The sequence below is a fragment of the Neodiprion lecontei genome, chromosome 1 (genome assembly GCF_021901455.1).
Source record: "Neodiprion lecontei isolate iyNeoLeco1 chromosome 1, iyNeoLeco1.1, whole genome shotgun sequence".
Lineage (NCBI taxonomy): Eukaryota > Metazoa > Arthropoda > Insecta > Hymenoptera > Diprionidae > Neodiprion > Neodiprion lecontei.
Window position 1 is genome coordinate 11655124 of NC_060260.1, and position 22305 is coordinate 11677428.

General features: G+C 38.5%; 2 protein-coding genes across 5 annotated transcripts in view; one reads left to right on the forward strand and one right to left on the reverse strand.

Moving 5' to 3' along the window:
- Nucleotides 1-22246, forward strand: part of LOC124293993 — a 73202-nt gene extending 50956 nt beyond the window's left edge. For all 3 annotated transcript variants that reach the window (XR_006903860.1, XM_046737260.1, XM_046737255.1), the window contains one exon: nucleotides 20479-22246. Coding sequence is in view for 2 of the 3 variants with exons in the window: in XM_046737260.1 (XP_046593216.1) it covers nucleotides 20736-21401 (666 nt within the window). In the remaining variant the exon portion in view is untranslated. The remainder of the gene's footprint in view (nucleotides 1-20478) is intronic.
- LOC107224419 (J domain-containing protein) lies at nucleotides 6452-15672 on the reverse strand. 2 transcript variants are annotated; one of them, XM_015664457.2, is made up of 4 exons: nucleotides 15204-15501; nucleotides 13479-13580; nucleotides 12085-12201; nucleotides 6452-11894 (listed from the first exon to the last, which is right to left on the reverse strand). In XM_015664457.2, the coding sequence occupies exons 1-4, from the start codon at nucleotides 15285-15287 to the stop codon at nucleotides 11682-11684; spliced, it is 516 nt and encodes a 171-aa protein (XP_015519943.1). In that variant the 5' UTR covers nucleotides 15288-15501; the 3' UTR covers nucleotides 6452-11681. The 2 variants fall into 2 exon arrangements, with proteins under 2 accessions (XP_015519943.1, XP_046593231.1); XM_046737275.1 differs by lacking the exon at nucleotides 13479-13580 and having other exon boundaries at nucleotides 15204-15672.
- Nucleotides 22247-22305: the final 59 nt, after the last annotated feature.

A 22305-nucleotide genomic window follows, 5' to 3' on the forward strand; every position in this document is an offset into this window, starting at 1 on the left:
CTCCGATTCAGCGGTTATTGAATTAACGTTTTCAACTGTCTCTGGCCAGAATTCAATTCCATAGGATTAAATTGAACCTGAAGCTCCGGGACTCTACGTACAGCACTGCTGATCTATTGTTGTCTGAATAATTGGATCGAGATAAACCTATATTTAGTACTAATCTGGCCCGTCCCAACTACCTCACCGAAGCGATAGCAAACCCATGTCAATATTCAACGAAATGATTCTTTAGACGGTCCATGGAACGAAGTTCCAATCTTGGCTTCCATTCAACACATCTGTTGCATAATTATTTTGGTTTTTGAATGTATCTCAAATACACAATAGCTAGTATAGCTTCATATCGACAGTGAGTTGTATTTTTTCACTTGATTTCTAAATGTTTCAGGTTACAATTATTCCCGACTTTTGTCTGCAGGATTGTCCGCTTCCTGCCGTTCAAAAACTGAAGCCCAACCTATGGAGAAATTTCGAACCCTTTCGAGTTTTGTCTAATTCATTTTCCATGAGGAAGCTTTTGTTGTTACCTGGTAACTAATACGTAGAAAGTACGTTAGCTTTGAAGCTCGCATATTTTCTGCACCTGTTTTGAAGCTATAAGAGAATTATAGATGAAATCTTTTGAACCAAAGCTCTTAGCCAAGCGAATAGGAATATTCCTGATAAGATAGAAGGACGGGATTGTCAAATATATAATTTCTATGTTTTATTTGAACTCGAAGAAAACTATTCTGTTGTAGCAATATTTGAATAACTTGAAAAAAGGACGGTAAGCGTTTTCCACTACTCTTATTCAGTAGCATATTTTGTGATACATGCCGTTTACTTTATAGTTCCAGCAGTGTTGCTGCGCTCCATTTTAACTTCAATTCATGTCCCTGTTATTCATTTTCGATAGGGTGGGATCGACAATTGAGTCCATTTTTTCCTCAGTACCTACTCAGTACGCGGTGAATCTCGTGTATACAATCAGATAACGCTAGTCACAGCGCGCTTAGCACTCTACAAATACCGAATTGAATGAAATCCGCGATGACAGGTAATGTAAGTGTTGCATGCTACTCTGGAATGCTATCTCAGCGGAACAAACTGTAGCCCAGGCATCAGGGCTGAAATACAGGGGTAATTTCACAATGAATTGGGGAAAAGTTTTTATTGCTGAAATGGCTTTACTTTGGCCTCCACATGAGCACATTGAGTTTTCCTCCTCGAGCGCTTCTACGTGAAAGAAGATGGTGACCAATACTGAAGCAAACAAATCATTTACGAAATATGTTGAATGTTTTTTCTCTAAAAAGTGTTTAAAAATTTTGATTTTGAAAACTCTGAGTGTGCGTAAAGTGGTTTATTTCCGAACAGTGCGGTAAAATAATGTTGGTGCATACGCTGAATTTAAATGCTATATTCTTCATATTAGAGCTTTCTTTGGCGCATGGAGTAGAATAAGAGGAAACTGTGAGATAAAAATTGACTCCCGGTATAGCTGGCATTGTCGTAAGTGAGGAACTGGGTAGTTCTTATTTAACGCAATTGCATATTTCAATCTTTGTTTACGCAGTCTTCGGTCAATTTTCAAAAGCTGGTTGTTTTCGGTACAAGATTTGAAAAATACACAGTGTTTGACGTCATTGAGCCAGTTTCGAAGTGGGACTAGATAAAATCTACGTTTACAAAGCAAGAATAACAGTCTACAGTGAAAAAGCTCTCTCAGTTTACCCAATCAAAATTACCACGACTGAGACACTGCGAGGAGTTTGAAAAATGTTCGGGGTGAAAGTCACCCAGAGTGACAAAATAGGGTTAATACAGCAGCATATTTTATAGTTGTAGATATAGAGTGCCGCATAGCGTGTATAAGCAATGGACGATCTTATAATAGTGACCACGAAAAATTATCCACTGACGTATTTTATTAATTATAAAATCTTTGGTAGAATCACATTGGGAAATTTACGTACCATGTTCCATGCAAATTATACATTGGATGCAAACCGTTGCGGGGCTTTGAAGAAAAAAGAGATTGCCAACTCCATTTTTGACGACGGGCTGTAACGTAGTAAATTTTGTGCAAACATGAGTCAAACGTTACTCAAGCCCAAAAACAAGGAAAAAGGACTAGATTGTTATTTCGGGTAACGGATAAGTTCAACGACGCTGTGGCGTAGCCGCGAAAAGGTGTTTCATCATAGCATATCGTGACCCATAGAGTGTGTTACAGACTGTCATTTTCAATAATTTCCAAATTGCTTATTGTCATTAACGATCACATTTGAACCTGACACCGTCAGCCATTTGTTAGAGAGAGAGGTTCATGATTGTCGTCGACTCGGTAAATCGTTACCCTTATGGTTAACAAGTATTACGCGCCGGAGGTTTCTAAATAAAGAAATCACCCTTCGTAACAATATTGTGTTTGCGAGGTTCCCCGCTCTTTTTTGCATACAGGGTGGTCTTTTTCAATTGCTCCAGGCGAATATCCTGGTAACTAGAAGTGGTACGAGAAAAAGTTTGATAGAAAACTTGAGAGGCTGCGAACGGAGAAGATGATGCTGATGTGCGTTGGTTTGTGGATTGCACCACTTCTGTGATTTTCGAGTGCTTCGTGATTTTAGGTAGCGAACACATATTTCAATTATGATCGGGTAATACTGGATTTTGAAGACATATCCAAGAATGAAACTTTGGGGATTAATGCCTTGCCTCAGAAAAAAATGGCCAAGTACACTACTTCCCGAAAATTTTGAAAATTTTTAACAATTAATATTTTATTTTTTTTACGTTTTTAATTTGTCCAGCAAAGCGGTCATCAGCCCGTCATCGCGTCATAGTCAAAATACGTGTTCCCTGTTTAAAATCACGAAGTACTCAAAAAGTCTGTTAAAAAGTGGCGCAATCAAAAATCAACTTGTGTCAGCATTATCTTTTCCCCTCGACACCCTCGAGGTTTTGTATCAATCTTTTCCTTGTATCTCTTCAAGCTTTCGAAATATTAGCCTGGGGCGATTAAAAGGGCCACCCTGTATATCAAAGTGCCTACCTCCATGTTAAGTTATCCGTGGACGTAATTTGGGTGGCTTTGAGTGGCAGGACTTTGCGGTTCCAAGTTTGTAGCTGAAATAATCTGGCTTGTCTCTGCAAGAGCTGCGTCAGTTAATAATTGAGTTTATTTCGAGTATCACGACCAGCTGGCAGTCAACCCTAGTCACGTGTTTCCGAAGTCTGGGCACACAAGTACCGACACAATACGTGAGCAGTTCCATATAATTTGTGCCACTGAAGCAATACCGGAACCGACTAAAATTAGATATTTCGAATTTATCGGAACATGCTTCTTCCGATGGAATTCTCGAGCGATAGGCTCATATTAATTCATGGTCCATAAAACACATGCCAACGGAGAAACGTCGTTGTCAGAACAAATGCAAACAATTTTGAAGTGCAGTTGAAGCTACATTTTTCGCACGATGTGCTCCACACGACTATTCTTAAATTTACCTCTTTTCATCCGATCAGTAACATATGCTTAGAAATAATTTACTCATTATCAATTAGGACACGTTTTACACGACAAGATTTATAAAATGATAATGCAAACGATTTTTCTTCCTTACAATGAGACGTGATTTTTCAGAATTCGATTTTCTTGGGATGTTACACTTAGATGATATTCTAAATGATATGACTCTTATAATTGTTTGTACTATTCGAGAAATGGCGATTAATAAGTTGGAGATGGTGAAGGTCAGGATAGTCATGTTGGTATCAAGCGTCCCGCGTATATTCCATTCTGCAAAAACTGATCTTACGATCCGATGCGTGATTAGACTTTCGTAGACTCTTGCAAGTGACAAAAAGATCTCCAGGAACATTAATTGGACACATTGGATATACATACTGCAATATCAAATTGATAACATCTCTATATCTGCGGTTGAAGTCTGTTACCATTAACCCTTGATCATGCATTCAGGGTTTCTATCAGGGTGGAACTCCGCGCGAATTCTGGTTGCGTCATGTCATTGCTTACGCACAGACATGAATAGTATGAGGATCAATATTATGGATATGGGAGACTGGGGCTAATTCGCGCAAAGGTAAATTGGCGCACTGGTTGTATCTTTTGATCCAAGCCGTGTTTAGCAGTGGTTATGACATTTGAGTAATTAATCAGCTACCGTCAAATTCTGAACTAATTATGCTATCAGCCCATTTTTCATCACAGGACGAACTTGCGATTCTCAGGTACACTAGTCGGTTTCTTAGCTTTGATTCAATCAACGTTTATTTCCGGAAGTTGAAAATTTCAAAAACTGTTGCGGAAAGTGCAAGGAATATATTGAGTTATTTATCTCAAAATGTGTAAATTTGCCACTTAAGCCGTTTCTAACGTAAATGATGAGATAAGCTGTTTCTAACTTACGATTAACTGATGAGATAAGCTGTTTCTGTCCGTAGGTATCGATTTGTTATAAACGCACCAACTAACGCCGAATACAGGGCACATTGGGGCATAATAGTTGATTATTACATAAATATGGTATGGTTAACCTACCAAAAGTTGAGAAGATCTAGCAATGGGCATTGGTAGTGGAAGATTTACTCTTCGAGATAAGATTGTAGCTAATTATTATCATTGGACAAGAGCAATTCTGACAACGAAAATTTGAAAAGTGTCTCGTTTAGACCGGTCTCCTCTATCTGTAGTCGAACGTCGGGCAAGATTCTGGTAGCTAAAAGAATTGGCGTTGCAAATAATTGCATGTCAGTTATTGATTCCAAACGGAAGTAACGAGTAAAATCACTTTTTTTTATCTCAGGTGCATGAAAAGTGGGGCTTTGCTTAGCAGTTTAGCGGGACGGAAGTAGCCAATTTCATCTCAATGTTGTAAAGATGGGTTCGCGCATACGCAGTTCACAATTGCATAATTTTTGCTCCTTGGGAGATCATTTTCGTCCCTAGGGAGAAGAAATGGGCCACTCGCGTCCCGCAACACGACCGTGCAAGGCCCCACCACGTTTCATTCATTTTTTATAAAAACTATCGTGTGTGACTCGGGCCAAAAGTTGGCGATCGCAACTTCCGTCCCTTATCACACAATATACTATTACGATGGACCTATAGGAGGGGATGTAGTAGATCGTGGAATTCAAGATCACCGTTTTAAGTCTTGTAACATTAAGAGTGGAATGTAATAAGCTAATATCCACACGGAAGGGAATGATTATTTGAGTCAAGTGATATTGGTTTGATGCTACAGTCAAATGCAGCGAACACAATACTTACTTAATTCGACAAAATACTATTGACGGACGAAATATTTGTGAACCTAATCAAGCCTTTGAATGATCATGCTGACTATCAATTTATTCAAAATAACACGACGCGAGTTCCTAGCAATAATGTGAATTTTGTGTCAAATAAATGTGTGATGGAAATGCCTAAGAATTTGATTCAACGCATCGTAATCGCTTTGTTTCAAATATACGAAATTTTTATATCAAAATAAATTAAGCCTGTTTTATTAAATGTTTTATCGAGTCAAGAATTCAATGGTTGAAACAGGTAATGGAATTTGTTATTACAAAAATCTTTTGCATTGAGATTGAATATTAAAGTTATTCAAAAACATAATTCTTCTAATGATATCATTTGTCATTCGGTTGGCTCAAAATTTTTCGGGATTCACCAGATATTTAAAACTATAAAACTGATTGTTGTATATATGTATAGAAGTATAAATTGAACACGTATCAATAGTTTTTGTTTATCTGTAGTCAATATCAACTTCGATGACTCAAAACTTGGTATTATGCTTTCTCCGGTTGTAGTAGATCTGTTGATAAATTTATGTTACGTTATTTGTACCTGACTTCCCAACCAACTACCTGGTTTTATAATTGTCTCTGAAGCTACTTCCGTAGCGAAAAAGTTCGCCGCCTATTGGCCGTTTATAGTTCTAATATACTGAAATTTACGATGAATATATTCTGTAAAATTTTTTGTTGGCTAGATTCATGTACTTATTTTGTTTGAAGTATCTAATTGTTGCTATCATCGAACATGGTACTTGGAAGAACGATACATAAACTTCCAATGAAATGACATTCAGTTGACTCAATTCCGGAAACACATCAAAAGTTTCACTCTAATCAATACTTCACTCGATTTCGACAAGAAAGACTTTTATTCAATCAAGGTATTCGCCTGACTAAATCATTTTGACCGACTAACTAAATCGATATTGTTGAATTGACGTCATTGTATTTGATACAAATAATGGATACCAGATTGAACTGAACGGACTCCAAAAAAATCTATTTTGTTGGTTGATGAATTTCTTTCCCTCCGTACACGGTTTGTAGTGAAGATATGAAAATGCACACACCGCACCTGACTTCCACGATTAAATTTACTTGCGGCATAGAGAAGTGTAAATAGTATACATAATTCACTTAACGTCACTGTATTTTATTAACACATTTATTAAATGATAGTACATAATATTTTATCAAGTAACGACAATTAGTAACACACTCGTATGTAGCGTTTTAGTCAACGTCACTCACAAGGTAGTCACATAAATTTCTGTATTTCTTTCGTTTCTAATATTTCAAATTCACTTTTCTCTTTTTTTTTCATACTTATAGATATTATTACAAACTAAAATGTTTCACAATTTGTGCCTGCGGTACCGACGATGTGAGCGCCTGAGTCTGTCAAATGTATTGGAGTAGCTAGTTTATCATATGATAGACATTTCATTTCATTCGAAAAATACAAAGGGCATTCCATTCCAGATTACCCAGCCTACGCCGCTGACCATTTTGTATTTTCTTTGTTTTGCATCTGTAGGTTCTCACTTAGAAAACTAATAAGAAATAAGTATAAAAGTTTTTTAATCCTATCGTTTTGTAAGATTAACCCCCCTATCTGAAAGAACGAAATTAATATAATTTCTGAAAAAATTTGAATGAACTTCACGAAGTAACAATTATGATACTATTCCCAAGCGGAATTGTGATGACCAATCGGTTTTTTTCTGGATTCAAATTTATAAACTGAATAGTTTCGACGAAATCGGTTATAATTTTTTTTACGCCCATTTCCCATACAATTTTTTAAAATTAAATTAGTATAATACACAAATAAAGATTCTACAACTGATCATTTTGACATTACAGGCTCAGTTTTGGTCTTAAAATCGACGTTCTTGAGATGGTTCAAATTTTCACAAATACATGCATACAGAAAAATCTCTAAAATATCTTTTCGTAGTTTTGGTAGTGAAAACTATCATTCTATAAAAAGTTCCGAAATCGTCAGGGTCACAGAATGGGTGCATTAGGGTGGAATGCATTATGCATGCAATACTTGAAGTAAATGTAGTAAAAAAAGCGCCTACAACTTTGCATCCTTGCGGTTATAATTAGAGTTTTTTAGCGCACGTCGGGGCTACAAGTACTATAGGTATATAGAATGTTGACCGAATTATTTTCAATTGCATAATATATCGTTACCATTGAATTAAAATATCACCAACGAGTGAGATCACAGATGGAAACCATAAATATTTATAATATACATCTTTACACGTTCTTTTACACAGCAATTTTATATGTTAGTATACAATAATATTATAAAATGTACACGGTGATCTCATTTGTACGTAAATGCGTAAAATATAACTTAACAATTTACAAATAAAATAAACACACTCACACGTTTCTGGAATAAACGGAATGTAGAACTGCACCAACGGAAATCATCGTCCGTAATAAATTATAAATCATATAATAAATATGTCATTAGATAAATGTATAACTTGTGACCATTTCTTTCACAAAATATACGCTACCTTCTATACAATATATAATATTTACGGATATGTTGATATATAATACTTTTTTATATACAGTACATATATATATATACGCACTATATAATATTTAATATATAAAGATTGTCGGGACGTGGGAATTGGTCCTTGTCGATTACAAATCGCAGATGCTCAGAGAAATGGATAATGTGGAATTTTTTCGCACGGAAGAATGTGAACACAAATTATTCCCCTAATTGAATAAATAATTATGTAATTCTTGTTACATTCCTAATTCTCTCGATATTTATATGATTCGCGCGTTAAATCGACACGACCCAAATCTCCCGGGGATATGGTACTTTTTGTTATTGTTTTGTTTCTGTTATATATATATATATATATATATCTCGTTCCTGAAGGGTTCATATCGGAGGTGGGGCAACATTGATCGACAGTTATTTGATGACTATACAACGTACATATTTTATTCTCTATCTAATCTACGTCTCTCAAAATATTTCGTACAGTTTACACAATATTTCAATATATATGAGGGTTATTTCAGGACAGAATAGTTCGCATTGTTTAACGCGACGCAAAGGATTATCCTAATGATATTGAAATCGTGTGCGATTCAAGAGCGTTGAAGAATAGTACCGTAGATACCGATATTCAAATTTCACGCTGTTAGTGACGATCACCTAAAGAAGTCACGGCTCATGATTTACATAAAAATTAGAAAATTTGATTTACATTTTACGAAGAAGTAAATTGAGTTACAATAATAATTTTTTTATTCACGAATATGATATGTTGGGAAATTCAATCGAAGTGGAATTATGAAAATAGTTTTCTTTGGGCCAGTTTTACTCGACACAACTCCCTTTTTGCACACGTATCGAAAGACTGTTTTTGAGGTGTAAGCCTCGAAAAGTTACGTTTACGCAAATCCAGATACTCGGTTTACAAAGTATCGATTTCACGAAAACTTGCAAATCATACAGCAACGGCTTACAGTCTTTTTAGAAGTTTCAGGTCGGTCGGATTCACGTTTATTACGAGGGATTGTGGCGACGGTTTTCGACTTCGCGTGATTTAAGCCTCGAAGTTTTAGCTACAACTTAGAGGTGTTGATTTTAATTGAAAAGCCAAATTTTTTTGGCTAAATGAGTTTATAGTAGCGCACTTTTAATCCGTATGCAGGTCGCTGACCGTTAATATTTTGTTGACGTATAATTTTCGGGTCGAATAGATACAACTTGTCAAAATTTAAATTCACAGTTAAACCTGGTAATGCCAGATTTTTCTGCTCGATACACCGTTAAACATTTTCGAATTGAATTTATTGGTAGGTACTAAAGTTGACACACTTTTTAAATTGATATTACACATTACATGTTATCGTCGATGGGTCATTCGCAGCGATGTCAGTCACCCAGTCAGTGTTAGGGGATTCCACGTGAACTGGTCCACTTCCAGACCCCGATAACTTCCATTTAGTTAATAACCTTTTTGGATTTTTTTTTATCATCTGAGAGTACGTTCCCTGATTTTTTTAAAAAGATTTTCACATCCCTGTTTCGAGGATCTCCAGAGTCAAAATTTGGCGGTTTATGAAACCCCAAAATTTTCTATCGATATCGTCTCGGAATCGAAATATTTTATCATCAAAAATAAAGTGTTCGATGGATTTGTATTAAGACCATTGTAACGAATTTTGTTGCACGCACATCAATTTGAAAGATGAAAATCAAAATTTCGTCAACTGCGTCGTACTTAAAAATATTGAAATATTTTTTCCGGATTCTATACATTGTTTGACGCTCAACGGCGTCTTCATCGAGATGGACAAATTCGATTTTCATTTGCCATGAAATAATTTGAAAGAAGTTTTTGTTCTGCTGAACGTAAACCGTAGAGGTATAAAGTATATATGAATAATTTAAATGGCAAATTACATTCCAGCAGCTTAAGGGGACGTATACATCTTGAGAAAAAAAAAATAAAAAATGTTTTTCTCAAAACGCAACCACACGTCTTCAGGGGTAAATCACTTATTGTCATTTAGTTAAATTAGCTGTTGACCTGTGGAAATAATCCCCTGAAGATGAACCCAACCTAAGGTGAAAAAGCAAATTCATAGAATTTCTTTTTCTATCAACTGTGTTTTTTTTTTCAAATTGTATGTTCTCTTGAATCAAGAGTGAAATGACGGATGTACAGTCTCAGATAAAAGAACAAATCCCCTGTAAATCAACTGAAATAGAATCCGAAAATAAGGAAGTGCGAGCAAATAGCAAGGAGTTTTATAAGTACGTATGCATATGCATATGCAAGGACTTTTCTTCGCAATACGTTGGGCAAGTTAAAAATAGGTGAATCAAGTCCTTTTTAACGACGCAAAAATGACAAAAATCGTAAAGATTAAGCTAAAAGCATTTAGAAACGACAAAGATTCTGGAGCAAATATTGCTACACCGGCGGATTTGTTTCGTAACTCCGAGGGAGCTGAGCGGAATTTTAAACTTAAGATACATCGGGTCCGTGGATTCAACAGGATGAACGGGTAGATATACACGTAAAAAAGCCGCTTACCGGGACACAGAATATGTCCTAAACTTGAACAGCTCAGTTCTATTTGACCTGTTTGCGATACCCTTTGCTAAATCCTTGGGTAAGTACGCTTATAATCCAGTTTAACAATAAGACATATTTAAAAACGCACACCGATAACTTAGGGCGCCCTGTATCTAGTCTAAAAGGATTCTACACGCTATTTCATCCCGAATAACATCTTCACTAAGGTCAGGAAACTCTATTTCCACTTACTATCAAGAAAACAAACAAAAAGGCAGATTATTTTATATCAAATAGAAATCATATTTTTTATCTCTGGAAAGATGTTATCACTGGCAAGACAATGTGTGAAAACTGAAAAAATAATTTTTGAAAATTTGAAAGCATGACACAGTTTAAAAGACTACTACAAAAAAACAAAAAAAAAAAAAATGCAACATTGTTTCATGGCAAATGGCAATCGAATTTTTGCACTTGGAGTGTTAAGTGTTAAAAGCGTTGAGTGTAAAGAAATACGTTAAAGTTGAAGAAATTTTTTTTTGGACGGTTCAGAATAATGTAATTGACAAAATTTCGGTATTTTGCTTTCGTATTAATTTTTGGCAACCAAAATATTTTCGGAAAAATTGAAATAATTTTTTTCGGCAACTTCGATTCAAGTCGATTCCATCAATCACTTTGCTCTTGTCGATACAATGTTTGAATTCCGGGCTAATATCTATAGAAAATTCTCGTATTTCGTAAACTATGGAATTTTGACTCTCGAGAACCTCGGAACTGGGACCCGAAATTTTTTTTCTTTTAAATTAGGGAACTTTTACATGTCCTGAAACGGAAGAAAAATCGAGGATATCGGGATCTGGAGGTAGCTCACTTGACGTGAAATGCCCCTGGCTTACTTCGCTCTAGGCTAATAAAATATTGGCACATAAATTACCCATCATCGTTCGATAAGCAATGAGGTTTAGTAAAAGCCTCGGAAGGATGAAGAAGAGATCCAACATGGCTGACGTATATAGCGCGCAGCTTGTAGATAGATTCTAGATCGGTGTAATGTTGTAACAGTGATGAAGGGTATTTTTATACTATGTATACATAGACACATATCCACGTGAACAATCTGGCAAGAATATTCCTAATCCATAGGGTATCTTTTTCAGTATCTTGTTTCATTTCTGATTTACCTACAAACTAGACAAAGTGGTTCTGAGGAAAATTAATCTGTTCAAGTTGATTTTTGCAAGAATTCGAGTCGACGGTGTTTGAATGTAATAATGTCTCTTAAATTTCGTAGTTGCGAAACTTGTTTACCACCTCACTTGGTGGCTGGGAATCCCAATTGACGTCACGGCGTGCACCGTAATGAATGTTTGCGCCACCCTCCGAGGCTCGACGATGAGCATTGGCTGGTTGACCCCTGACATGACCAGGTGAGCCACCGGCTGCGTCAGGTAACATTCGGTCTTTGGTTTTGGGAGTAGTCCAGTGCATCGACTGATTCAGAAAAACAACGATGTCACTTACTTCATTTCGTTTTTCAAATGAAAATATAGGAAGCTTTTAAGAGTTCAAACAGAAAAGCTCTCAGGAACCTTTAAGCGTTCCAATTACCAATTGAACAAAAAGGGAGAAGGAAGAAAAAAATCGTTGGACGGTCTTATTTCCTATAGAGTAAAACACTTACTTGATGAACGTGTTCCTTCATACCCAGCCACTGTTTGTAGCTGACGGAAATTCCACTGTGTCGCCATTTGTCGTAGTTGAGCCTTTTCTCCGGATCGCAGAGAGTTTCCTTGGCATTCTAAAAATTCAACTTCTCTTATTTACGACGTATGTGAATTATAGTCAAGAATGAACTCCTGTACGTTTTATAAACGCTTGATGTATAGAAATTATTTCCATTCGGGTGGGAACAGGAAGTAAGTCCACGATCATACGGGTATTCTTCAGAATTATTTCCATGTTTTATGCCTTAGATGCGTCTTCAAAATTAGGCGCAGTATTTTACGGGAGTATAATATCAAACGCGGTGCGCGTAATGACTTCTCTCGATATCTTCAAAATTAGTCATAAATGAATCCAATAGCATGCCTGGCTAGTTCGAATACTAAGACTTAAAAAATTTTGGAACATTTTTATGAAACATTCAGTTACAGTATAAATGAAGATATGTTGTACTGCTGAATTGGGTCTTCGCATGCAATAATTTTGTGTACGTATTAAGCAGAAAAATATTTTTTCTTTGTTCGATTAAACGAAAATGGAAGAAAAAATAGTTGGTTTAAAACTAAAATAATATAGTGTCCCCCATAAAATGTTATCTAATTATTTTGTGTTTGCGTTAGATACATTTGAAAAATGATGTTTATTTTTTGAATGCAAAGACCCAATTTGAGTACAATGTTTCATCAGATTGACAAGAATAGTATTATATTGTTAATGCACATCTACAATTTACGTATCAGACATATGAGCTACGTTTTCGAATGAATCTCGAAAAAGCAGCGTATTATCATCAAAAGTATGTCTTTAACTTTCTGTTACATTTCATTTTGCAGATAACGGGAAATTCAATTCATTCGTAAACAAATCAGACTTGAAAAATGGAGAAAATATAGATTAAATCACGCTCTAACTCTGGCTAGAAAAATATATTTTTTGTACCATTTTATAAAACTAATAAGATTGACAACGTATTTCGATTTATAAAATTCACATCAGTTCATTGATCATTCCTAATCGATGAAAGTCGAGAAAATTAAACAACTTTGTGCAATTTGTTATTTACTGTAGTTAATAAAAGAATTTCAGGAAGCCAAAAATATTGCTTCAACTGCTGGTTTTTAAATATACTGTTCAAGCCATTGAATGTTTGCAACATGATAACAGTGTGACTCAATCTGGATTTTTCCTATTTGTCAACGTTCATACAGGCAAAGATTACCAGTTTTCTTGAAATTCACCGTGATCTCTTTTTCATGCCACACACATTATGTGCGTCACGTCTCAACGCCAACGGGAAGTGTACTTTCAGTCTTAATAATCAAATCTTTTACATAACACGAAGTGATCAGTCACCTTGAGTTGCTGAAATTTTATTTCGGCCTCCTTGTTCCCCTCGTTTTTGTCAGGATGATATTGAAGAGCAAGTGCCTTGTATTCGGCGGTGATTTGTTCAACCTACAAGAAACACCTCTTTATAGAAACGTAGTAGGGCTGCGTTACAAAAGTTGCTGGGGTTGAAAGACAACTACAGTTTTTTATCGCCCAAGCTGAAGAACCTTAAGTTGATGGTGTAAAATATCACTTCTTCTCGATTCTATGGATTTTCAAAATTCAGAATATGTCACGCCGTTCATATTGATCGAATTAAACACTGCGACTATATCACTCTTTAAAATATTCAATAGCTTCCATCAGTTGAACAGATTAATTAACACGAGCCACAGACTAGAATTTTGCCATCCAGTTAACGAGGCCCTCACTAATATTTTTACATTATTTCATTGCTTTATAACTTCAAAAGCTTATCGAATTCGAGCCGCATTGAAAGCTTGTGTCCAGGTTATAAGCTTCGGATTAATTACAACGTCAAGCGACAATTAGTTATTCCCACGTTCATAATAATCGAGAACTAGTCGACAACGAACCTGTGGATTGTTGCAACGATTATAAAATAATATAACGACGAATCTTTGAGGCAAAATGGTTGGTTCAATATGCACCAGCACGACAAAACGACCGTTCGATAAATCTTGCGTAGTCGCAGTTTCGAGCTAGGATGCCCAAACGCAAAAAAATGACGACGTAGCCAGATGGCTTTAAAATTAAGACCATGATTCTTAATCGTGACTAATAAAAAAAAAAAACATGATCATCTTGCCAATTATTGTCTTGATCAATACACCATATTTTTAGCGCAAATTACTGAGTTGCAAATGAATATTGGTTAGCATCAATAATCACAACAGGATGAAGCTTGTTAGCGATTAACAAAATTCGCATAAGTCGAGTCTTTCTTGAAAATGAAAAAATGAAAGTCGTGAGCTGATGACTGAATAAAAAAGAAGCTAATTGTTTAGATTTATTCAATGTGGAGACAATCGAGATATACAGAGAAACTTAATGCTACTTCAAGTGCCGCAGTTTATTGTTGTTGCCATGCTGATATTTGACAGCTTAAACGAGATGAGACACCACAAATCATAAAATCACAATAAACAGAAAGAAATCTGTGTTCACAGTGTGTTCAAATGGTTCCGATAGAATTAAAATAACGATGTTGAAACTTCGTGAGAAAAATATTAATCATCACATTTGAACGTATCTATACCAATGAAGTGAATGTTAGAGTTAAGAAAAAGGAAACTGCTCATGTCTAGCAACAAATATATCATCACAATTTGCGATATCAAGACCGGGCATTCGGCAATAAATAAAAACCGTATTGTAAAATCATTCAGCCAAAGCCAATGTGTCATTTAATGATTCAGCCAAGTGTGCGGTAAAAACATTTGCGTTTAAAATCGAATAGATACGCAGCATTCCAATTCGTGTGAAATCCGTGTGGTAAACTTACGGCTGTGAACAAGAACACTTTGCGCAATTTAAACCGCAAAAAACGATAATCACGATGTCGATCAGAGCTCCGGCTCACGCTATACGTCAATATAGCGTTGAAAAGCGTTCGGCCTCACAGAGCGCACGTACTCGAAGTTATTGGCTAAGAAAATGTTCTAGTATGATTGGACATTTAATTAGAAATTTAATGGGTAAATTCAACGGATAATAACGAAAACTCACCGTCGCAGACTCATCGCATCCCAAAAGAGCGTAGAGATCCTCGTCCGGGTTGGGTTTGTAACTCAATATGTCATCGACACTCATTGTTTGTGTTGTTACTGTTGTTGATGGTCAAAAAAGAACTTTAACACTGCCTAGTAAAAGTTACTGGGGTAGCTGAGTAACGTCAGTAGGTTTGCACCTGTTGCCTGTCGACCAAATCCGTAATTGTGAATGAGCGACTGTGGCCTAGAAAAAGCCTCCAAGGCTTCGCGACGCCCTGGATTGGCGGCGCGCGCGCTCTTCGCGGACTTTGTTAAAACGTGAGCAGCTGCGCAGTTCGTATTTATGAACGTATAAGCTGGACTTTTGCCGGACACTAGCGACCTCAGAGCGAGCGGCCAACTTCAACTTTCACTCGTTAACGGAATAACCTTGTCCGGCTGCTCTTCTTATCTTGGTCTCAATCTGTTTGAACGGTACGGTAGTTGGTTCCTCATGTTAATGGTCCAGTCTTCGGTATCACGCCGACTCAGAACGACGTGTGGACTCGGCGTGAAGCGCAGAATCGATTTCATTGTCACACTTCACACTTGAGGGATATATACCCTGCTCATCTCATTCCTTAGGTATTACGTTTTGTAGAGGGACCGTATTTGAGCGTTGCAGCGACGATAAATCTGAAATAAATGCTTTTGAAGAAGGTGTAAAAGGGTCATTAATAAAATTAGAAAGTTTGGAGGCCAAATTTATATAGGAAGAAAAAGGGTGGGTTTGCTCGGTCGGTAAAGGTAGGCGTACCACATGATCTTGAGGACTGCGCATGATGTTGTCCAATTTCACGTGAAATTCGAAACCGAAACAAAATACTGAAGAATGATTTGCAGCTAAAATGTATGAAGATACTGCAGCTTCCTGTTGAATGCTTACAAGTTGTATCGGGGCCGACCATAAACTGCGTATTGATATTTTTGAGCAGCTTTAGACACTACCCTCCTCCTCTGTAATATTGCATAACGCGTTGCATATCCCGCCTCCTTCTCCCAGAAGGCAACGTAACATTGGCTTAACAACTATTATTATAGATTTCCGCTTCCGCTTCAGTAGAATTCGGGGTATATTTAAGTAAATAATACAGGTAAAATATAACCGAATCCGTGCCAAATTTGAGTTGAAAAATCATTAATTCTGGGAAAAGATAAAGAGGCAGTGAGCAGCGTTACGTCGCAACGGCTCTGACCCTCTTCCCCAAGAAATCGTAACGCTTCGCTACCCCCCGCTCTCTTAAGTGCGTTACGTCGTTTATGAAAGACCTCATGCTTGGTAAATGAATTAGGAACTTACGAAATACTGTTGAACGTAACATGAAATCAGCCCGATTCAGCCAAAGATCTAATCAATTTTTTACGCGAGATACGGTCGTGCAGTGCTAGTTTGGTGGTTATTCTTCTTGAAAAGAAATATCCTTTGCATTCTACGAAACTACGTACAGGTGGTACAAAAATGTATATATACTGCAATGCGGCAGATATAGAATACTCTTGAATTCTATTACAAAGGTCGTCGCGAAGTGAAATTGTGCTTCGACACTGATTTGCAGATCTTCGTGATGCGAATTCGGTTTACTGTACTGCTTCACAGTAAAGTTGGAGTAGACAGGGAAGCAATCAAAAGGTTTATGGACTCTTCCGAAATATTTTTCCGGTTGAACTCTTCCGTGATAATTTTCAGATAATCAGTGATAACTTGTTGGCAAGAGGGTGAGGCATCAGTCTAAAAGTGAAAGAAGTAGGTATGAAGATGGTTCAAAAACCATAGATGGTTTCATTAAAAGGGAAGTGAATAGAGAATACCAAGACTGTGTATACCAGTCTGGTACCACCACTATACTCTGTGCTTGATCCGATATAATTTTTCTAATTGCTCATAAAATCATCGAAAAAGGTACGAAGGCATAAACATTCAAATCTTTCCAATCCAGGTATCTGGATCGCGATGATAACAACAAAAACTTTAACACTTCGCATTATTCCGCGATGCGAATAGATCAATTTGGAACGTACCCCAATGACTAACGATTCGATCGAAAGCTTCAGCTGAAGTTTCGAACTCGAGAACCTCTATCGGCTTCTGTGCTTTTTTTGACGCAATGTACGAAGCATAGATCCACAAGTGCCTCGCTTCGCGCCACTGCCAAATTTCAGCGTTCCCGATTCGTCATATTGTTTCGTTGTGCTGAATCATTCAGACGTATCGGGCTAGATCCTGCATTTTCGTTATTGAGTAATATCGCGGAGTGGTGAAAAACTCCAACTAAAGATAATGGGGAAGACGAGGAAGAGGAGGCGCTCGAATGACGACCAAGAAGACATGTCTCATAAGTGGCGTAAGCTTCAGAAGAAACTGAAGCGTCGGACCGGAAAGGAGGCATGGGACGCCATGTTGCGAAAGCGCGTTGACAGCTATCTGTCGAGCGGCTCAAAGGCTACTTCACTTCTTTCCAGTGTCAGGAGCGTTCCACTGGATGGGGACGAACGCAACAAGCGATCGCTCTTCGACCATAGTGTCGCAACTAATGAACATAGTGTCAGCAACACAGGCCATAGTGCCTCACTGAATGACCACAGTGTCGCCGAGTCCCTGGCAGGTAATTCACAAACACCAGACATAAACTCCCCGGCGCTTGACGAATAGATACTAGGGATGCTTGGTGACGATCCATCAGCTGCTATGGACGATATTGCGGATTTCCACCCCGATTTGGTTACACGTTGGAAGATTTGGGTGACGAAGGGACTTTCACCCGACCTGAGGAAAGATCTGGTAGAGAAATACTCTCGCATCGGCCCTTGTGGTATGGAAGCGCCAAAAATGAACCACGAGGTAACGGCTTTGCTGTCAGAGATCGCTGCTAAACGTGATACTCACTTCGACCATACCGACCATACTGTGGGTTCAGTGCTCGCGGCCCTAGGTCCGGCAATCTCAATGCTGATAGGAAACCCTGAGGACGGTGTAGACCGTCTTGCGCTCATTGAATATTTGTGCGATGCCGGATAGTTAATGACTGATGTCTTTAACCAACATTCAGTAACTCGAAAAGCTTTGATCACGCTACTGTTGAATAAATCCTTCAAATCAACTCCGGAGGCAGCTATACCGGACGAGTGGTTATACGGTACAGCGTTCACAGAAAATATTAGGAGTGCCAAAGCGATCGAAAAGGCGAGTAAGGATATCGTTAAACCCGCCGCAAAGCAGAAGAAACTCAACCAGAAGACGAATCAGGGAAACTGGAGGGGCCTGTCTGTGAGGTTCAAGCAGACGGGCCAACAACAACAAACCAACAAAAGCCATACGCAAAGCATCCGCAACCTCAGAAGTTCAGGGGCCAACAGAATCCGAATCAGAATCGCTATACGCAGAATCGCGATCATTCAGCACAGCCGCTCGGGATATCGGTCGACGTATCAGAGGAAGTAGAGGTAAGTGTTCAAGCTGGCCGACTAAGTTAGTTTTCGGAGAATTGGAAACTCATAACCCGGGACCCGGTTGTTCTTGGCTACATAAACGGTTCTAAGTTGAAATTTTCATTCACCCCGTCACAATCGCGGGTACCATCTGAAGCTCCGAGATCGAAGGAAAATTCTGTTCAATTAAGAACAGAGGTAAGCAAATTGTTACAAAAGGGTGCAATTGAGCCATGTACACCGTGTGAAGGCCAGTTTCTATCAACGTACTTCATTCTACCAAAATCAGAGGGATCCAGTAGATTTATATTCAACCTTAAGCGGCTAAATCAGTTTCTACCTCCAGGACATTTTAAAATGGAGGACATAAGATTGGCCATAGCTTTATTGTCGCCAGGCGCTTTCATGGCAACGCTACATATAAAAGATGCCTATTTCTTGCTACCAGTGGATCGCCAGAGCCGAAAATTCTTGAGATTCAGTTTCGAGGGCCAGATATATGAGTTTACGTGTCTACCTTTCGGTCTTTGCACAGCACCACTGGTCTTCACCAAGGTGATGAAAGCAGTGATGAATGTACTACGCGCAAAAGGTTTTCTGCCAACAATTTACTTGGACGATCTGTTATGTTTTGGCCTTTCGCGAGAGTCATGCACGACTAATATACAGGCGTCGGTTAGGCTGCTGAATGACCTGGGGTTCGTAATAAACAATAAAAATTGTTGCACTGAACCGAGTAGAATATTTAAATTCTTGAGCTTTATTTTGGACTCACAAGAATACGCGTTAGAATTGACTGATCATAAAAGATCAGCGACTTCACAGACGATCAGCAAGTTCCCCGTAGGTTTGGAATGTAAAATCCGGGAATTCGCGCATCTGGTAGGAGTGTTAGTGGCTTCCTGTCCGGCAGTCGCCTACGGCTGGTTATACTGTAAAAGGCTGGAGACAGAGAAACTAACTGCTCTGATTTTGAAGAACGGCAATTACGACGCAAAGATGACTGTGAAGTCTTGGCTGGAAGAAGATCTTACCTGATGGAAGATCAATGTAGAAAGAAATTGGAATCCCATCCGCACGTCCCTGTATAAATTAGGAATCAGCTTAGATGCTTAACTTACGGGATGGGGTGCTCAGTGTGGGGACGCGAGTACACACGGGTTTTGGAGCGCGGAGGAGCGTACTTGGCATATAAACCATCTCGAGCTGTTAACAGCCTTCCTTGCGTTGAAAAGTTTCGCTGCCAATCTGCGCAGCTGCGAGATTTTGTTGCGTATGGACAATACGACGGCCATCTCCTATATTAACAGACTGGGGGGTACCCAGGTGCTGAGTCTAAACAAATCAACACGGGAGTTTTGGCAGTGGTGCAAAGTCAGACAGCTCTGGGCCTTTGCATCCTAGATACCCTCGAAGCAAAACATCGAGGCGGATGCAGTATCTAGAATAGATAATATTGATACGTAATGGGAGTTGGAGGATTTCGTATTCCGCAAAATCATATAAGTGTTTGGTCCACATGACACAGAACTATTTGCCTCGAGAATAAAGAAGGAGTGTGTTAGGTTTTGTACGCGTTATCAAAGCCCCGAAGTCACGGCGGTTGATGCCTTCTTGATCTCGTGGGGTGGTATGAATTTCTATGCTTTTCCCCCGTTTGCGCTGGTTGCCAGAGTTTTAAGAAAGATAATCCTGGACCGCGCTACGGGCACTCTTGCAGTGCCACACTGGCCTACACAGGCGTGGTACCCGTTGTTCGTGTCACTTTTGACTAAGAAGTTAATAGAATTCAAACCTAACCCTGATTTATTATTGTCATCTTGCAGAACCCTGGGTCATCCGATGGCGAAGAATCTTACCCTGGTAGTCGGAGTATTATCAGAAGAGCCTTCGCAAACAAGGACGCTCCAGAAGAGGCGATCGACGTTCTAGTAGATTCTTTATTGGAATCAACCTTAAAACAATATAATAGTTGCCTAAGAAGCTGGTGGGAATTTTGCAGATAGCACCACTACGATAAATTCGGAGCCACAGTCAAACAGGTGCTCCGGTTCTTATCCAGGAAGTTTCAAGAGGGAGCACGATGTGGTTCGCTGAACACTGCCAGATCCGCATATCACTCATTTTGTCACATAGCATCTCGGATAACCCGATCATTAGCCGTTTCTTCCGTGGTATCTATAGAAATCAACCTTCAAAGACCAAATACGAGAGTACTTGGGACACAGAACCGGTCCTCGACTTGATTGAATCCTTGCAACCCGAGTGCTCGCTCACAAGTCAACAAATGGCCGAAAAAACAGCAACGCTATTGGCTCTGATTACAGCCCACAGGCTTCAGACTTTTGAGCTGATTGATATCGATAACATTTCAGTGTCCTCGGCAGGCAATGCAATGGAAATTCCGGATCTGATTAAGACTTCTCGGCCGGGTCGATTTAAACCAAGCCTGGTCTTGCCGTTCTTTAACAATCGACCTGTCTTATGCACAGCTATGGCGTTGTTAGACAACGTCAACTTTACGGAAAGATTGAAAGGAGACTGTAAAAAACTCGAGATGAAGAGACCTTATAAACCAGTAGGCGCCCAGACAATTAGTCGGTGGATAAGAGCCTTCATACAGAAAGCGGGTGTAAATACAGCAGTATTCTCGGGCTACAGAGCCAGGCACGCATCGTTATTTGCAGATTTCAGAAACGGCGTAGATGTAGGCATCATCCGAAGGACGGCGGGTTGGACTCAGGGCTGAAAGGTTTTTGCCTGGTTTTACAATCAACCGATCCAGGCAGCCAGCGACAGTTTTGTGCTCTCTTTGATCGAGTCTCGTACAGATAATCCTCAACATGTTCCTACTTAGTTGGTCTCAGAACCTTACCTAAAAAAAAAAAAAAAATACAGTGTGAACAAAAGAAGAAAATATCACATTTTCTGAACATCTACAAATATAATCTCGAGAACGAGACTCGTGATATAATTACAAGATCACATGAACTTACCTGTAAGTGACGTTCGATCGGATTTATATGGTGAGCCTCGTTCGAAGATGATTACATTCCCATCCCAATTACACCCTATTATTAAATAATAATTAATTCCCCGTAATCATCTTAGAACAACCTGTGACTATTTTTCCTTTTATTTGCTCTAAACACAAAGCTCTGAAAAATATAACAAGTCGGGAACGCTGCTGCCCAGTGGGGATCATAGAGATGCAGCTATCTGTTGTTTTCTAGCTCTAAAAACGTTGTTAATGTTCACCTGTCGGTAACTCTACAAATGTAATCATCCTCGAACAAGGCTCTCCATATAATTCCGATCACACGTCACTTACAGGTGAGTTTGTTTGATCTTGTAATTATACATTATATCATATCATCATACATTATACATTATACATCATATATCATGCATCATGCATCATGCATCATGCATCATGTGATACATAGTATTAAAGTTCGATACCAAAATTTGGATGACGGATGTTCGGATTTTCAGAAAGTGACGTCACCCAAAATGTGTTTCTCTTGACGTCATCGATCTATAGTTATTGTCGACGACGAAAATCAGCTGGCCGAATTCCTCAGTCTGGAAACAACCGCGCAGTAGAGCGGACGGATGAGAGTCGCGCTCCGCATATTTCGAGTACCGGGTTC